This window comes from Globicephala melas, chromosome 4 (assembly GCF_963455315.2).
Source record: "Globicephala melas chromosome 4, mGloMel1.2, whole genome shotgun sequence".
Lineage (NCBI taxonomy): Eukaryota > Metazoa > Chordata > Mammalia > Artiodactyla > Delphinidae > Globicephala > Globicephala melas.
In genome coordinates this window covers 123,793,454-123,809,109 of record NC_083317.1, presented here as the reverse complement: position 1 = coordinate 123,809,109, position 15,656 = coordinate 123,793,454, and the positions used below count along the sequence as shown (strand labels likewise).

Below are 15,656 nucleotides of genomic sequence, written 5' to 3'. Positions count from 1 at the left end.
ATTGCACTGGTGTGAATGGAACAGCAACATGTTCAAGGGCAGTGATTTAGTATTAAGATTCCCTCATTAGATATGGAGCATGTTTATTATGATTTAATTCCAAATTTGTTTATATTCCAGGCCCTATATGGTGACCTAGGTGGATTTTTAGTTAAAAAAAAAAACAACAACCCAAACCCTCTGGATTACACAGAGGGGAGACGGCAAAGAAGGAGAGACTTAAAGGAGAAGGTTGAAAGTAATGAAAACAGAATTGCTGGGCAGTGTCCTGGAGTGAGAGGCAGGGAATGGGGTAGAGAAAGCACAGGTAGATGGATGAGCTATAGATAATAGGTAGGGACATTGTAGTCTTTTGAGGAAGAGAAGATGGATGGATACAAATTCAAATATATATTATTTTTCCTGTTAGGAAATGTGAATTTGTAAAGGCCAACCCATATTAGGCAAGTTGGGGGTCATTTAAAAGATGAGATTCCTTTATTTTGACTTGAGATGCTTATTCTATGACGTGGTAACTTGATTTCTTTCCCCTAATCTCTCAGTGACAAACTTAATAACAGTGAGTATCTAACTGGTGCCTTTCCATTGATTTTTCTAATTTTATTTTATTCTACTTTTAGTTTTCGAGAATTCTGTTTTATTCGGTGGACTTACTCAGGACTTAAGCCTGAGAGACAGCCTCTCAGATAGCTCTGAGGGACGGTTCCCTGGTTTTTATAATTTTAATTTAAAAAAATTATTTGTTGATTGAGTTTTTCATAGGTGCTTCTTAAGTTTCTGCTAGACTTCTTTAAAAGATATTGGTTTAAATGGCCTTTAGTTTTATTTATTATTTTTTAAATATTTATTTATTTATTTATTTGGCTGTGCCGAGTCTTAGTTGTGGCATGTAGGTTCTCTAGTTGCAGCATGCAGGATCTTTAGTTGCGACGTGCGGGATCTAACCCGGGCCCCCTGCATTGGGAGCATGGAGTCTTAACCACTGGGCCACCAGGGAAGTCCCTGGCCTTTAGTTTTAAAGTTGGTAAGCAGAAAGAGACTTGAGTTTATCTAGCCCAGGCTTTCGTTAGGAAAACTGTTCTTCAGAGATTTGTCTGAAGTCATTTGTCTACTTAGTAGCAGAGGTAATACAGGAACATTGGTTTCCTGATTCTCATGGAAATGCTCTTTCCCTTATGCCAACTACATTGCTTTCCTAATTTAGTACACTGGTGTCTGATTTCAGCACCCACAGTTTTGTGTGTCCTTTTAGCCAATGAGCATGTCACAAGAACTTCGAAACTAGACTTACTTGATTCTTTAATATTCATTCAGCAAATATTTCTCAGTATTTAACAGTCACTATTTTAGATCTTGGGGCTCAGTAAGTTCTCGTGCATTGAAGGAGGGAACCAAGAACTCCCAAAGAATGAGAGAACCAGAAATAAACATTTAGGTAAAAATTAAGAGTTCCAGATAGTTGTAAAGGCTCTGAAGAAAACAGAGACATGGAATATGGTAGCAGGATTATTTACTTTAGATAAATAGTCAGGAAAGGTTTCTGAGGAAGTGACATTTGAACTGAGACTTGAATGATAGGAAAAGGCAGCCATATGAAGATGTAGGGTTAGAGCATTTCAGGCAGATGCCCTAAGCTTGAACAAGCTTGACATGGTTGATGAATGGAAAGAAGGTGAACACTGCGGAGAGTGGGAGGAGAAGAGGTCAGAGAGGAGAGGACAGTTCAGTAGGGCTGTGTAGACCATGAAAATGGGCATTTAAAAATGGAATTGTATTCTAAGTGAAATGGAATGGCATTGGAGTAGGGGGGTAATTGACTTGAAAAGTATGTTTAAAAGATCATACTCCTTGATGGAGAGTGGATTGTAGGGTGATACTAATGAAGGCAAGGAGAAGTGGTTGCATTTGGGATTTATTTTGGAGTTCTGGATTTACTGATGGACTGGACGTGGGGATGGGAGGTTTGGGGAGCATGGTGAGAAAACGAGAGGAAGATGGTGGTAGACTGGGGGGAGAGTGGGTTTTAGGGGAGGAAATCAGATGGTTTTTCTGGGACTTGTTAAATTTGAGAAGCCTACTGGATATCCAGGGAGGCAGTTGAGTATTCATATCTAATGTTGAGGAGGAGAAATCAGGCCTGGAAACACATATCTGGGAGGCATCAGCATGAACACCGTATCCTGAAGGAATTTGCATGGGGAAAGAAGAGAAGGTGGTCCAGAAATGAGCCCTGAAGCATTGCAACATTTAGAGACGTGAGGAGGGAAAGAAGTCAGCAGAGGTCCATGAGGCAGGAGGAAAGCCAAAACTACTGTGTTGTGGAAGCCAAGAAAAGAGTGAGTTTTAAGGAGGGATGTTAGCATTCACTTATATTAAATAAATAGTGCTGTCAGATCAGGTATGATGAGGACAGAGAAATGCCATTGGGTTTGGCAATATGGAAGGCATTGGTGACCCTAGATAGAGCAGTTTCACTGTTGTCATGGGGTTAAAAGCTGATTGGAGAGGGTCAAAGAATGATTGGAAGGTGAGGAATTAGAGACAATGGCTAGAGATGATTGTTTTTGAGAAGTTTTGCTGTGAAAGAGAGTCTAGAAATGGAATGATATCATGAGGGAAGAGACGGAGTCAAGGGAGTTTTTTTTTTTTTCTTTTCTTTTTGTGCTTTTTTAAAAATTGGGAAATATCAAAGTTTGTTTATGAGTTGACAGGAATGATCCAGTAGAGGGGAAAATTAATGATACAGGAAAGGGGGATTAATTGTGGAGATGTCTTCAGGGTGGTGCTGGTGGGATGGGATGAGGACATAAGCGGGGACATTGCGCTTTTCTAGGATCAGGGATACGGTGGTATAACATGACCTCACATGCCCCTTTACACACAGCTCCTCCCTTCTGTCTCACCACATTCCTTTAGACCAAGTTGATTATCTTTCTTAATTACTAATTTTTTCTTCTGTGCTATATCTTATATGTTCTTTTGGATTTAATGTGTCCCATATAAGACTTAGCATGAGGCAGCTGGTGATATTTAACACCAGTTTTAATTTTTGTGCCAACAGGTGAAGCGAAAAATTTATTGCCATATCTTGGACCCAACAAAATGAGAGATTGTTTCTGCACCATAAATTTGGACCAGGAAGAAGTTTATCGTACCCAAGTTGTTGAAAAATCTTTAAGGTTTGTAAAAAATTGGTAAATTATCATTCATATGATATATATTGAATAAAAATTTTTACACATTTTCCTGACTGTAATCATCAAGAAGACTTCCTTCATCTGAAACTTTTATTTTCCTTATAGATTCTGAGTTCATTTTTAGAGTTACAGAATCTCAGAGTTTGAAGGAACCTTAATGTTCATTGAGCTGGACTAAATGCCGTACGCTTAGTTCCTCCCGACAATTATTTTTGACAAGTAGTCATATGGCATTTGCTTAATAATGTTCCAGTGACCAAGGAGTTCACTGCCTCCTAAAAGCAGCCTGTTAGGTCTTAGAACTATTCTGACTCTTGAAAAGCTCTTACATTTAATGATTAATGTCTGTCAAAAGGAGAACCTACCATATGCCAAGAACTTGCTGGGTGCTATTTATTCATACATCCACAAGAACAAGATAGCCACAGTGCTTGCTTTCATGTGGCTTTTCATTGCCTCAAAATATATCTTCCTCTTAATTGTTCCTAATTGTGTCCCTTGGATTTCTGGAGAACAAGTTTAATCCATCATTCACGTGACACTCTTTCAAGTTTTTGAAAACAACTACCAATATACCTCAGTTTTTTCTCTAGGCTAAATTTGCCCACTCATTTGAACTTTTCTCAAAGTACATCATTATTTTATTTCTCTTGAGAATAAATTACCCCTTAACGTTTATAAAAGTCACTTAACTAAGTAGGGCGTTGTAAGGGAATGAACTCTTACGTAGATTTGTCATTTTTTGGAAGTGTAATAGCACTGCGAGAGTATCATAGTAAATTATAATTCATAAAATTGAGATGTGCCACCTCTTCCCTGTAATAGTGTTTGTGTATATAATTCTAGTGCAGAGCTGTACTGGAAGGATGCAGTCTTGTTCAGAGACAAGACTTAAAATAAGGGAATGAAGAGTTGTTGGAATGAACGTATGGTGGATGAAGTATTTAGTAATCCAAGGAGATTTGAAGTAGTATACTTCACATCTTTAAATCGTAAATCACCTATCCCTGTTGTATTAGAATTTGTTTTTATTTATATAAATGATGAAACTGAGTCACCAAAAGCCTGAATAATTTGTGCATGTAATAAAGGAAGTTAGAAGCAAAACTGGGATAGGGACCTGAAACTATTTAAATCTCAATTTGTTATTTAATGTATGTTGATTCCGTATCAAACAAAAATCAGTTATATACAAAACTAGTAATTTTCAATAAATTGAATATTTGTGGTAGTTTCTAGTATGTAATATAGCTTTGTAAATGAATAACTAAAATAAGCTTACTATTTTTCCAGAACTCTTGCCTGCCTTTCCAGATATTTGTGTGGGGGAAATGATAAAACCAAGTATTTTTATCCATCTTAAATTATTATGCTAGATGCATAGCAACTTGGGAGATATTTTAAGGCTAGCAGTGGTTACCTTAGGTCATTTCAGTATAATTAGACTACATGTTTCTTGGATTCTAGGTGCCTCCTAGCGTTCTTCCTTGTGGAATAGGGTGAAAGAATTTGTAGTATAAACCCTTGCTCACCTTGCTTTCATTTCAGTGTTTTCTACCCTAGTGAATGTTGTGATAAGCTGTTAAGTCAAAAGTCAGTAGATATCATTTAGATCTTTTATGGGTTCTGAATATTATAATTTTTATAGGTAGTCTGGGTATAGAATTTTTCATGGCAGGTAAGTAGGAGTCACATATGGAATCCATAGCTCCTAAATCTCTACCTCAAATCCTTTTCAGAAGTAGGTGGTCTATAAACAAATTGAGTAGCAACACTTCTTGTACCTAGTGCTTCTCTTCCCCACACCAGGAATTTCCTTAGGAGTGATATGCAGGATTATAGGTTAGTGATAACAGTAGAGTATTGCTTTATAAAAACTATATGTCTAGTTATTGCTTCTAACCAACGTTGTTGAAAACTTTTTTTTCAAATGGATTGATTAATTAATTAATTTATAAAATAAAGATGTGGGCGCCCAGATGTGGGGATTAGATTGTTGAGATTGTGATGATACAGTGATACAGATGACTTAGTGAATAATTCTCATCTTGTTCTTATTTGGGTTTAGAATGTGTTTTAAAAATAATATTTGAGTGTGGATGTGTAATATATAAAGGAAATTCTCAATTGTATATAAAATGATGCAAAGGAGAAAAATACCTAAACCTGTCTTTACCTAATAGTTGTTTTTGTGTTGATTGCTATATTGAGACTAATTAGAAAGACTATTTTGACAGACCACCTTTTAAGTTTATTTTGGTTACGTTTGAAGTGAAAAATATATTGACAAAAGTTGACCGGGTATTATAACAACTAAAAAGCTAAGTCAACTGTTTTCTGGACAGGGTCAGAAATGACTTCTTTAAGAGTCATTTACTTTGCATTTTAGCTTCTCTTTAAGTTGTGACATCCTGAAGAGATTGCATTTTATGGTGACATTTTAAAAGTACCTTTTGTTCTTTAAACATTCTCAGGAAAGAGGTACTCTTGACAAAAGATGTTAACTAGAATTTCAGAAATTCATGTCTTCATAGGAGAATTTAAATATCAAAAGAGCATTCTTAAAATGAACTTAGAAAAATAAGCTGTTTCGTAGGAGAAACTCTTAGCAACTTGGGGGTAGACAAAGATTTCTTTACTTAGGGTGCCAAAAGCACCAATCATAAAGGAGGAAAACTGATAAACTGGATTTTATCAAAATCAGAGCCTTCTGCTCTTTGACACTGTCAAGAAAATGAAATGGCAAGCCACACCTAGGAGAAAATATTCTGACAAAGGACTTGCATCCAGAATTTATTAAAGCAAACAAACAAACAGACCAAAAACCCAGTAAGAAGACAGACAAACCTTTTAAAATATGTGGAGGAAACTCAAACAAATCATTCCTAAAATAAGATATACAAATGGGCAACAAGCACAGGAGAAGATATTCAGCATCGTTAGTCATCAGGGAAATGCAGTTTAAAACCACTTCTGTCACTACACATTCTTGAACATAATGTGTCACGATAGATATCAGATCACTGGTTCCCGTGACAGTATGGAGTGAGTCATTGCACAGGGGAACTTTGTTCTTTATCTTGATTGGGGTAGAGATTACACGGGTGTATACATTTATCATGTCACATTCACTAGAATAGCTATTTTTTTTCAAAACAACTTTTTATTGAAGTATAGTTGATTTATAATGTTGTAGAGTAGCTAATTTTAAAAAGGCTTTCAGTAGCAAAAGTTAACAATGACGTGGAGCCGCTGGAGCTCTTATCCCTCGCTCGTAGGCGTACAAGATAGCACAGCCGCACTGGAGACAGTTTGACAGCTTCTCATAAATTAAAAGTTCACCTACCTTTTAACTCAGCAATTCTATTTTTAGTTACCTGTCCAAAAGAACTGAACACATAAAAGAGCTTTGTATAAAAATATTCATAGCTGCCTTATTTTTAATAGCCCAAACTGGAAACAACTCAAATGCCATCACTAGGAGCATGGATTGTGGAATATTCATAAATGGAATATTACCCAGCACTTAAAACAAATGAACTAATGATATACACAGCAAGATGGAACAGATATCATAGACGTTAAGCTGAGTGAAAGAAGCTGGACACAAGTGTACATACTATTTGATTCCATTTATATGAAATCCTACACCAGATCTTTAGTGCTAGAAATCAGATCACTGGTTGCCTGTGACAGGTATGATGGAGTAACTGCAGAGAAACAAGAGGGAACTTTGTGAGGAGTTGCAATGTTACTATATCTTGATTGGGATGGCCACTCTACAGGTTTATAAATTAATCAAAAGTCATTAACCTCTGTACTTTAAATTAGATTTTATTTTATGTAGTTTATACCTCAGTAAAGTTGATTAAAAATAACCTATTTTAATTTTTTAAAGTATGTTTTAAAATAACATTTTACGTAGCATTATTCATTTTAGGTGTTATGTATTATTGTGATTTACATATTTTTGAGATGATGATGGTGTGAATGACACTGTCCTCAGCTCTCATTTGTGTCCACTTCAGGTGAGCATGACCCCAGGCAGTTACTGGATCTTCTGTCCACAGGACTCCAGAAAATCTGTTTGTTCAGAGCCCAGCCTGGCAATCGAGGTCCTTTCAGAGTTCAGCTTGGTTTGTACAGGGTTTAGCTGAAACTTAGCATAGAGAATTATTTTGGAACTCTTGAAGCTTTTCTTTATGGTGTTTAATCTGTAATTTTAATTTATTTTATTGAAAATATTATAGGAGGACACTGTTGAATTTAAATTTAATGAGCTTTCCCCCTTTTCTCTTTAGCCCGTTTTTCAGTGAAGAATTTTACTTTGAGATTCCAAGAACTTTCCAGTATTTGTCTTTCTATGTTTATGATAAGAATGTTTTACAAAGAGACCTTCGTATAGGTATGTACTATTCATAATTGTCTTTTAATCACAACATTTGTGTTTATATTCATTCTTTCTCTAAGTATAAAGTGCTGAAAACAACAGAATAATATATTCTCAACTTTCTAATCCTTTCCTGTAGACTTCATGTTCATTTGTGGATCTGATTTTTAATTTGAATGCTCAGCTTGGGTGACACTTCCTCAGGGAAGTGACATAACCAATCTCCCCCTAGTCATGGTACCATATGTTTCCATAGTACCTGGTGGGTCCCTTTCTGTAGTATTCATTATAGTTGTTCATCAGTTTGTTTGTTTTTTAGGTGTATCAGAGTCTATTTGTCTACTTCTTTTATGTTATTAGTAAAGCTTGATCCTGGGTAGAACTCTGATTTATATGAATCTGATTTGACAAATCAGTTTGTTGTTTAATGTCTAGGTGCTCTAGTTGAATGTATATGATATTTATGAAGGCAGAGACTGTCACTGCCCGAGTGCCTTATATTTAGTAAATGCTCTGTAAATATTGTTGAATGGTTCAAAGAATGTTTTTTACAAAGATCACAGTATTTGATCCCCACCAAAGAACATCTGTTTTTGAAGTTTTTCTAACAGAAGTAATAATTCGGTTTAATCTAGTCATATTCTTCTCTCTGGCTGTATTGGTGACCGGTAACTGTTTCTTAAGTAATTGTCTGAGGTATGATCTGTAGGCATCGACTAGGACAAAACTAACTGGCCACATATTGTCACGTTCATGGTCTTTGCACTACTATCTTTGAATAACAGGTAGAGGTCTGTAATTTACATGCATTACTCTCCCTTTTTAGTGTCCTGAATTTCATCATCTCCATCTCTCCTTTCCCATTTGAAACATGCTCATCTCCTACAGTTCAAATGATTACGCTTTATTTGGCTTTGACCTCTTAACTACCGTCTAAATTGTTTCTGCTTTTGCTATTGAATTCCTTAACAAATAGTCTATATCCTTCTGCTTCCTACTTATTTCTTTTTAAATCGCTGTAATCTGACTTCATTTTTCTGACAAACTTGTTTTTGAAGTTTGCCAAAAATCATTTTAGAGCAGATAAAATAACCTTTTAAAAACAATAATACTTTCTCTTAATTGTAAAATTATCACATGTTCTAAGGGATTGGTAATGACTCTGCATAAGAACAGTTATAGTTAATAATTTGTGTATTTCTTCCCATTCTTTACTTCACACATTTATATTATTACATTGTACTATTTATTCAAGTTTTTTTCCTTTTTCATTTAATATCTTCTAATGATCCTTTTCCCATGTCATTAAATATTTTTCACAAGTAATTTTTAAAATATCCTTTCTATAGGAATGTATTATCTTAACTACTCTTTTCGTGGTAGAGATTTATGTTTCCAGATTTTTGTTACTCTAAATGGTGTTGCTATGAACATCCTTCTGCATAAATTTTTGCATGTCTTTTTTTCTAGGATAAATTCCTAGAGGTGAAAATACTGAGCCAAAGCGTTTGAATATTTTTAAGGTTTTTTCTGTATATATTTTTCCATTGGCTCCCGGAAATATTGTACTAATTTACATTCCCCCAAACATGACATGGGCGTAATCATTTCACCATACCCTGGTCATTCTTGGATATTATCATTGAAAAAATTTTTTTTCCAGTTTGATAGTGAAAGAAATATTTCATTTTTCCAGTTTGATAGTGAAAGAAATATTTCATTTTAACTTGTATTTTCTGATTATTAGTGAACTTGAGGAATTTTTTCATGTGTTTATTGGTCTTTTACATTTTTCTTCTATGAATTAGTTGTTAATTCTTTTGCTTATTTTTCTTTTGGATGGAATTTTATCTTTTATTTATTCTTATGCATCCATATTTGATAAATATGTTAACTTCTGTCAGCTATGTACATAACAAATACTTTGTCACAAAAGGCATTTTCATAGTTTTCAATCCTCGTCTGCCTCTATGTCACATTGGACTCTTTGGATTGCTTATTCAACTTGTTGAAAGCCAAGGAAAAGGCAATTTAATGACATTGTATTTTCCTAGTTGTCTTCCTCCTGACTTCTTTACTTATATGTAGACTTTTCTCTGTGTAGCAAACCCTTAATTATGGATCACCCCTGAGGCTCCATCCTTAATTCAATTAAACAGACATTTACAAACACTTGTCTATGTGGCATACAGAAGATGGGGATATTAAGGTGAATAAGATTCAAGTTGCTCCCAGGTTTTCAGGCTGATTTATACTCTAATCCTAATATATTTAATAGGGTCTGTGCTGGAGGTAGGAACAAAGTACTTGGGAGCACAGAGTAAAGAAGAGTTAATTATGTTTGGTGGAGGATTAACAGAGACTACCTAGGTAGGAAAAGGAAGACATTTCAAGATAATAGGGATTAGCAGAAGCAGAGAAGAAAAAGTGGATCATGTTTGTGGTGTATCTGCTGGAAAATGTAAATCACTTAGGCCAAGGGTGGTAGAAGATGAATCTGGGAATATGATTTGGACCAAGTTGTGGTGGACCCTCAAAGCTGTGTTAAGGAATTTGGACTTTATCCTGTAGACAGTAGTGTTGAGCCTTTTAAGAATGAGGAACCTTTTAAAAATCATATATAACTGCATATACGAATATAGTTTTGTAGTTTAACAACTTCCTGTGGTGTAAACAATAACTTTCAAACTACAAACTCAGAGTCTATAGGTTACATATTTAAAGTGTGTATACATATATATACATATATATAACTATATATACACATATTTTTAAAGTATATGAACATCTACTTTCAATATGTCATCTGTAGCAGCGGTCCCCAATCTTTTTGGCACCAGGGACCAGTTTCATGGAAGACAGGTTTTCCATGGACCTGGGGAGGGGTACGGTTTTGGGATGATTCAAGCACATTACATTTATTGTGCACTTTATTTTTATTATTATTATGTTGTAATATATAGTGAAATAATTATACAACTCACCATAATGCAGAATCAGTGGGAGCCCTGAGCTTGTTTTCACTTGCCACTCACCGACAGGGTTTCGATATGAGTCTGCAAGCAATTGATTTATTATGGTCTCTGTGCAGTCAAACCTCTCTGCTAATGATAGTCTGTATTTGCAGCCGCTCCCCAGTGCTAGCATCACCGCCTCAGCTCCACCTCAGATCATCAGGCATTAGATTCTCATAAGGAGCGTGCAACCTACATCTGTCGCTTGTGTAGTTCACAGTAGGGTTCATGCTCCTATGAGAATCTAATGCCACTAATCTGACAGGAGGTGGAGCTCAGGCAGTAATGTGAGCGATGGGGAGTGGCTGTAAATACAGATGAAGCGTTGCTCGCTTGCCTGCCACTTACCTCCTGCTGTGCAGCCCGGTTCCTAACAGTATGGGTCCGTGGCCTGGGGGTTGGGGACCCCTGATCTATAGTTTATGCTTTAGAATGGAGAGAGGTTAAACAGGAGGCCATCAAGGAGGCTATTATCAAATGAGATGAGTAGGGTAGTGGCAGTGGAAATGCAAATGAGGGAATGTACTTCACAGGAGTAGCTTTAAATAGGATTTAGGTACTAAGAAGATAAAGAGGATATAAGAAGGGAAAGAGTTAAAAATGGTCTTGTTTCTATGGTTGTCATTAACTGAGATACGGAGCATTCAGGATGGGAAAGGGAGATGATGACTTTGATTTCAAACAAGTTAAACTTGCATTACCTGGGGAGTACCTTGGTGGACATGTTGGTTGACTGTTGGAAATACAGATCTGAAGCTCAGAGAAGAAATCTGGATTTGATGTGGAGGTATGGATTTGAGAGTCATTAGCACTGAGTGATACTTGAAGCCTCCACTGGAATGAATGAAATTGCCCTGGGAGCATTTAAGGAGGGTTGCAGGGAAAATGAGGCTTTAGTGAAGATTGATTAAATGTATCAGGAAGTTGGAAGAGAGAAAGAAGAGATGAATATCTCAGAAGGCAGGGAGATCTTTTAATGGCAAGACTAGAGAGAGGTAGAGTAGGATAAAGATTGGATAGAGGCTGTTGGTGATTATTAATGACCCTTGAGAGAGTGTGTATCTTTGATTGACTAAACATTTTAAGAAAATGTTTTGTAATTTTCATTACCTATTTACAAGTAGTCATTATATAGTATTTCTTGGAAAGACCTTTAGTTGAGGTTTATAATTATGATTTCCAAAAGTTGCCCTTGTTTTGTTTTTTTATTTGTTTTTAAAGTAAAAATCAGTCCTTTGAGGAGTGGTATCAGAAGGCCGTAACTTGGTGTGGGAACTGTTAAAAAAAAGTTTATTCTTATTAAGGAATAAAATTTCTACATTTAGTAGAAATTGTTTTTCCTTTTACAGATAGGAATTATTATTATTAAAGTAAACACAGTTCGTACATAGCCTTTGAAGTTGGAAAATAATCTTGATATTTTCACTTATAAATTTTTACATTTTTTTTACTTTAACGTATTTTTCTTTTGTCATTAACTCATAAAGTTAGGCAGCACTTTGTTTTTTTTAAATTTTGAGCTACTGGAAATTGAGTTCCCTCAATTATTTTATAACTGAGTTGTCCAATTGTAGGCTAAACAGTGCCATAGCATTTTCTGGGAATGAAATTTGAGCTAGGGTTGAGAGAGCCACCTTTTAAACTTAAGAAGATCTAAGAATGTGTACTTGTTGAATAGCTTTAAAAGCCTGTTTTTTGTTGTTTTTTTTTAAATGAAAGCTGCTTTATTTATTTATTTTTGGCTGTGTTGGGTCTTCGTTTCTGTGCGAGGGCTTTCTCTAGTTGCGGCGAGCGGGGGCCACTCTTCATCGCGGTGCGCGGGCCTCTCACTATCGCAGCCTCTCTTGTTGTGGAGCACAGGCTCCAAACTGCGCAGGCTCAGCAGTTGTGGTTCACGGGCCTAGTTGCTCTGCGGCATGTGGGATCCTCCCAGACCAGGGCTCGAACCTGTGTCCCCTGCATTGGCAGGCAGATTCTCAACCACTGCGCCACCAGGGAAGCCCAGCCTGTTTGTTTTTAATTGTATAATAATATATGGATATTTTCCTTTTTGTAAAAAAAATTTTAATTATAGTATTACAGACAATTAATTTTGGCCACTGACCCCCCCCCCCCAGTCCACTTCCTGGAAGTAATAACTGTTATTAATATGGGGCATAGTTTTTCATATTAGGAATCCTTATATGCCAGGAACAGTTAGTATGAAAACTTGATTATAGATTAATTGAAAACTTGAAACATAGGAACTAAGCTGCAAAAAAATAGAAAATTGTAAAATTAAGGCTTTAAAAGTCTTTTACTGTGTGATTTATTGTCCTAAGTTATAGTGTCTTCTTCCCTTAAAAAAGGAGAAAAAGAGAAGAGAAAAACTTCATGTAAGAATAAAATTCCATTTCCAGTGAGGATCCTAATAATATTAAAACATATATATTTAACCTTCTAATGTGTATTTTCTAGTTATTTTAGTTTTCAGAGGGATCTAGGTTTAAGCAGTTAAACCATGGTTATCTTAGTAGACTGGTTAACTTGTTTTTCTTTCCCCATGGTTTAGAGTGTTATAAGAGAATTTCAGTAGGATATTAGAGACCTGAATTCCTTTCATGACTCTATCACTAACTGCCTTTGTGACCTTAAATAAGTCACTCTACCTTCTTAGGCCTTGTTCACCTATGAAATAAGGTTGGGTTTAAGATAGTGAAGGTATTTCTTAAACCCTTTGAATTGTAATTTCTCCTGGCATTTAGCTCTTAAGTCAAACCTACTGTTTAAAAATTGCTTATGACTACACTTTTGTGTCTGCTTGCATAGGGACTGTATCAGTTATCTATTGCTACATAACAAATCACACCCCAGTACTCAGTGGCTTAATTTAGCAATCGTATATTTGCTCATGATTCTGCAGGTTGTCAATTTGGGCCAAGCTCATCTGGGTGGTTCTTCTGGTGGTCTCACCTGGGGTCACTAATGTGCAGTTACCTGAAAAATTGACTAGGCTGAATGATCTGACCCATATGTCTCATGGCTGGTGCTGTCCATTATCTGAGCCTTCCACTCCACACGGTATTGAGGTTGCAAGAGGGTAAGCCCTACTGCAGGTGCTTATTAAGACTACTTGCATTACATTTGCTGATGTCCCATTGGCAAAAGTAAGTGGCATGGCCAAACCCAGAGTCAGTGCTGGAGGGGACCACACAGTGGCATAGAACAAGGAAGTATGATTTATTGGAAGCCATTAATATACTAGTCCACCACAGAGACCAAAAGGTATCAATCTAAACCCTGTACACGAAGGCATCTAAGTGTTGCCATCGATTGAATTGCTGTTACTGATACTGCCAGAATTTGTTCAGTCCTCTGGTTCTTTTTCATCTTGTATAGGCAGTCACACTTATCGCTACTTTTATCTGCCCTTTCAGCCATTTCTACTAGCAGCCAAGTAGGAACAAGGCCATCAAGATTTTGCCAGTTGGTGATCTGTATCAGGATGAAATTTCTAAGAATATGTTGTGCTTAAAAATGGGGGCCTAGTATAACATGATATTTACAGATGGTAAGAAAATGCTTCTTAGAAGTGGTAATGGAAAGCTAAGAATACTTTTTTTACTTAGAGACCAACAGAAATGGTTTCTGTGTCCACAGTTCCTTCATTTCTTTTTGTGTTTCCTCTCCTTGTCTGATTTTAAGGAACTAATATAGCATCTGGTATATATGTGTGTATATATGTGGTCTAAGCTCTTTCTGTCTATGGGTTTGTCAGTACAGTGGGGAAATGAAATGGTACCTTTAAATAATGTGTTGGGTATTTGGTTCCTGGGGTGGTTGGTTGATTATTTATATATTTGTTTATTTTCAATGTTGGTGATCTCACAGCTAGTGAAATAATGAGTTAACTTTGTTTAAAATAGTAAACATTAAACTAAAACACTTTGGAGACTGTTGGAGGCATGGAATAGGTTTCATTAGAGCTGAAAGTTGTTTCAAATACAGAGGAGGTAAATGAGATGTAGAATTTAAATAAATTGCCCAAGATCACACAGCTTAGTAAGTAACAGAATTAGTGTCTGTAGTGTCTGTAGTGTAGACACTACAGAGTTAGTGTCTGTGTTGGAAGGAGCATGAACAGGCAGGCATACCTTGGTTTTGAAAGCTGGCTTTAGCACTTATTAGTGGGCAGTTTTTGATATCATTCAGCTTTCCTCATCTGTAATATATGCTCTTCCCCCAAGATTGTTATGAAGATTAAACAAAATGTGTAAGAATATTTACTACCTGGTAGCTGTTCAGTAAATGCTGGCTTTTCTTTCAGTTCAGTGCTCTTTCCACTGTATCAGGCTGCCTACCTTTAATATTTAAAAGCTGTCATCTAACCTGTTTAACTAAGGATAACTCACAACAAATAAGAATGATGATCGATTTTTTTGGTCTTATTTGTATTTCAGATACTTGTTCCTCCCCTCCCTGTTCCTCTCCTCCTTCTCCAACTTCTTTTCCCTTTTACCTTCCCACCTTTCTCATTCATTCTTTTATTCATTTTCCCTCCCTCCCTCCCCTCCTAACCCTTCTCTACCCTGTTTGATTCCCTAGGGCTGATGACATATATTTCTTTTTCATATGTTATATTGCCTATTGAAGTGCTGAACATGTTGCAGGTATCCTAATACCTAATGACTTCAAATATTTTTCTTTATTTTTCTCTGTTGTTCTTTGTCAGTTTCTCTGACTTCTTGAGATCATGTGTTCTTCCCTGCTTCTTCAGGCTGACTAAATCTTTACATTTTAGAAACTGACATCTTAAAAGGAACTTGATAAGAATAAGAGCTGGCAATAAAATTGCAGGTTTTTCTCAACTTACAAACGGCTTATTTATATGGCTAGTCAGAAAAGAGTTTCCCCCTCAGAAGACAAGAACCATTCAATTCTTTTGTGACAGTGAGTACCATGGATACATGAGACATGAAATAGGAGGAAGAGGGTCCTTGCCTTAGGATTGTTTTTTTTTAACCTGTGAACTAAGAGAGGATTCTCTCTTGGGAAGGCCCTTGTGACAAAGAAGAT

At 36.2% G+C, this 15,656-nt stretch overlaps 1 protein-coding gene across 6 annotated transcripts in view; it reads left to right on the top strand.

Moving 5' to 3' along the window:
* The window catches only part of RASA2 (RAS p21 protein activator 2), a 117,085-nt gene that overhangs the window by 20,673 nt on the left and 80,756 nt on the right, over positions 1 to 15,656 (top strand). For 5 of the 6 annotated variants that reach the window (XM_060298532.1, XM_060298531.1, XM_030873333.2 and 2 more), the window contains exons 2-3: positions 3,062 to 3,179; positions 7,499 to 7,602. The exons of the other annotated variant lie outside the window; for it this stretch is intronic. In XM_060298532.1, coding sequence (XP_060154515.1) covers positions 3,103 to 3,179; positions 7,499 to 7,602 — 181 coding nt within the window. In that variant the 5' untranslated portion in view covers positions 3,062 to 3,102. The remainder of the gene's footprint in view (positions 1 to 3,061; positions 3,180 to 7,498; positions 7,603 to 15,656) is intronic. 6 annotated transcript variants of the gene reach the window in all.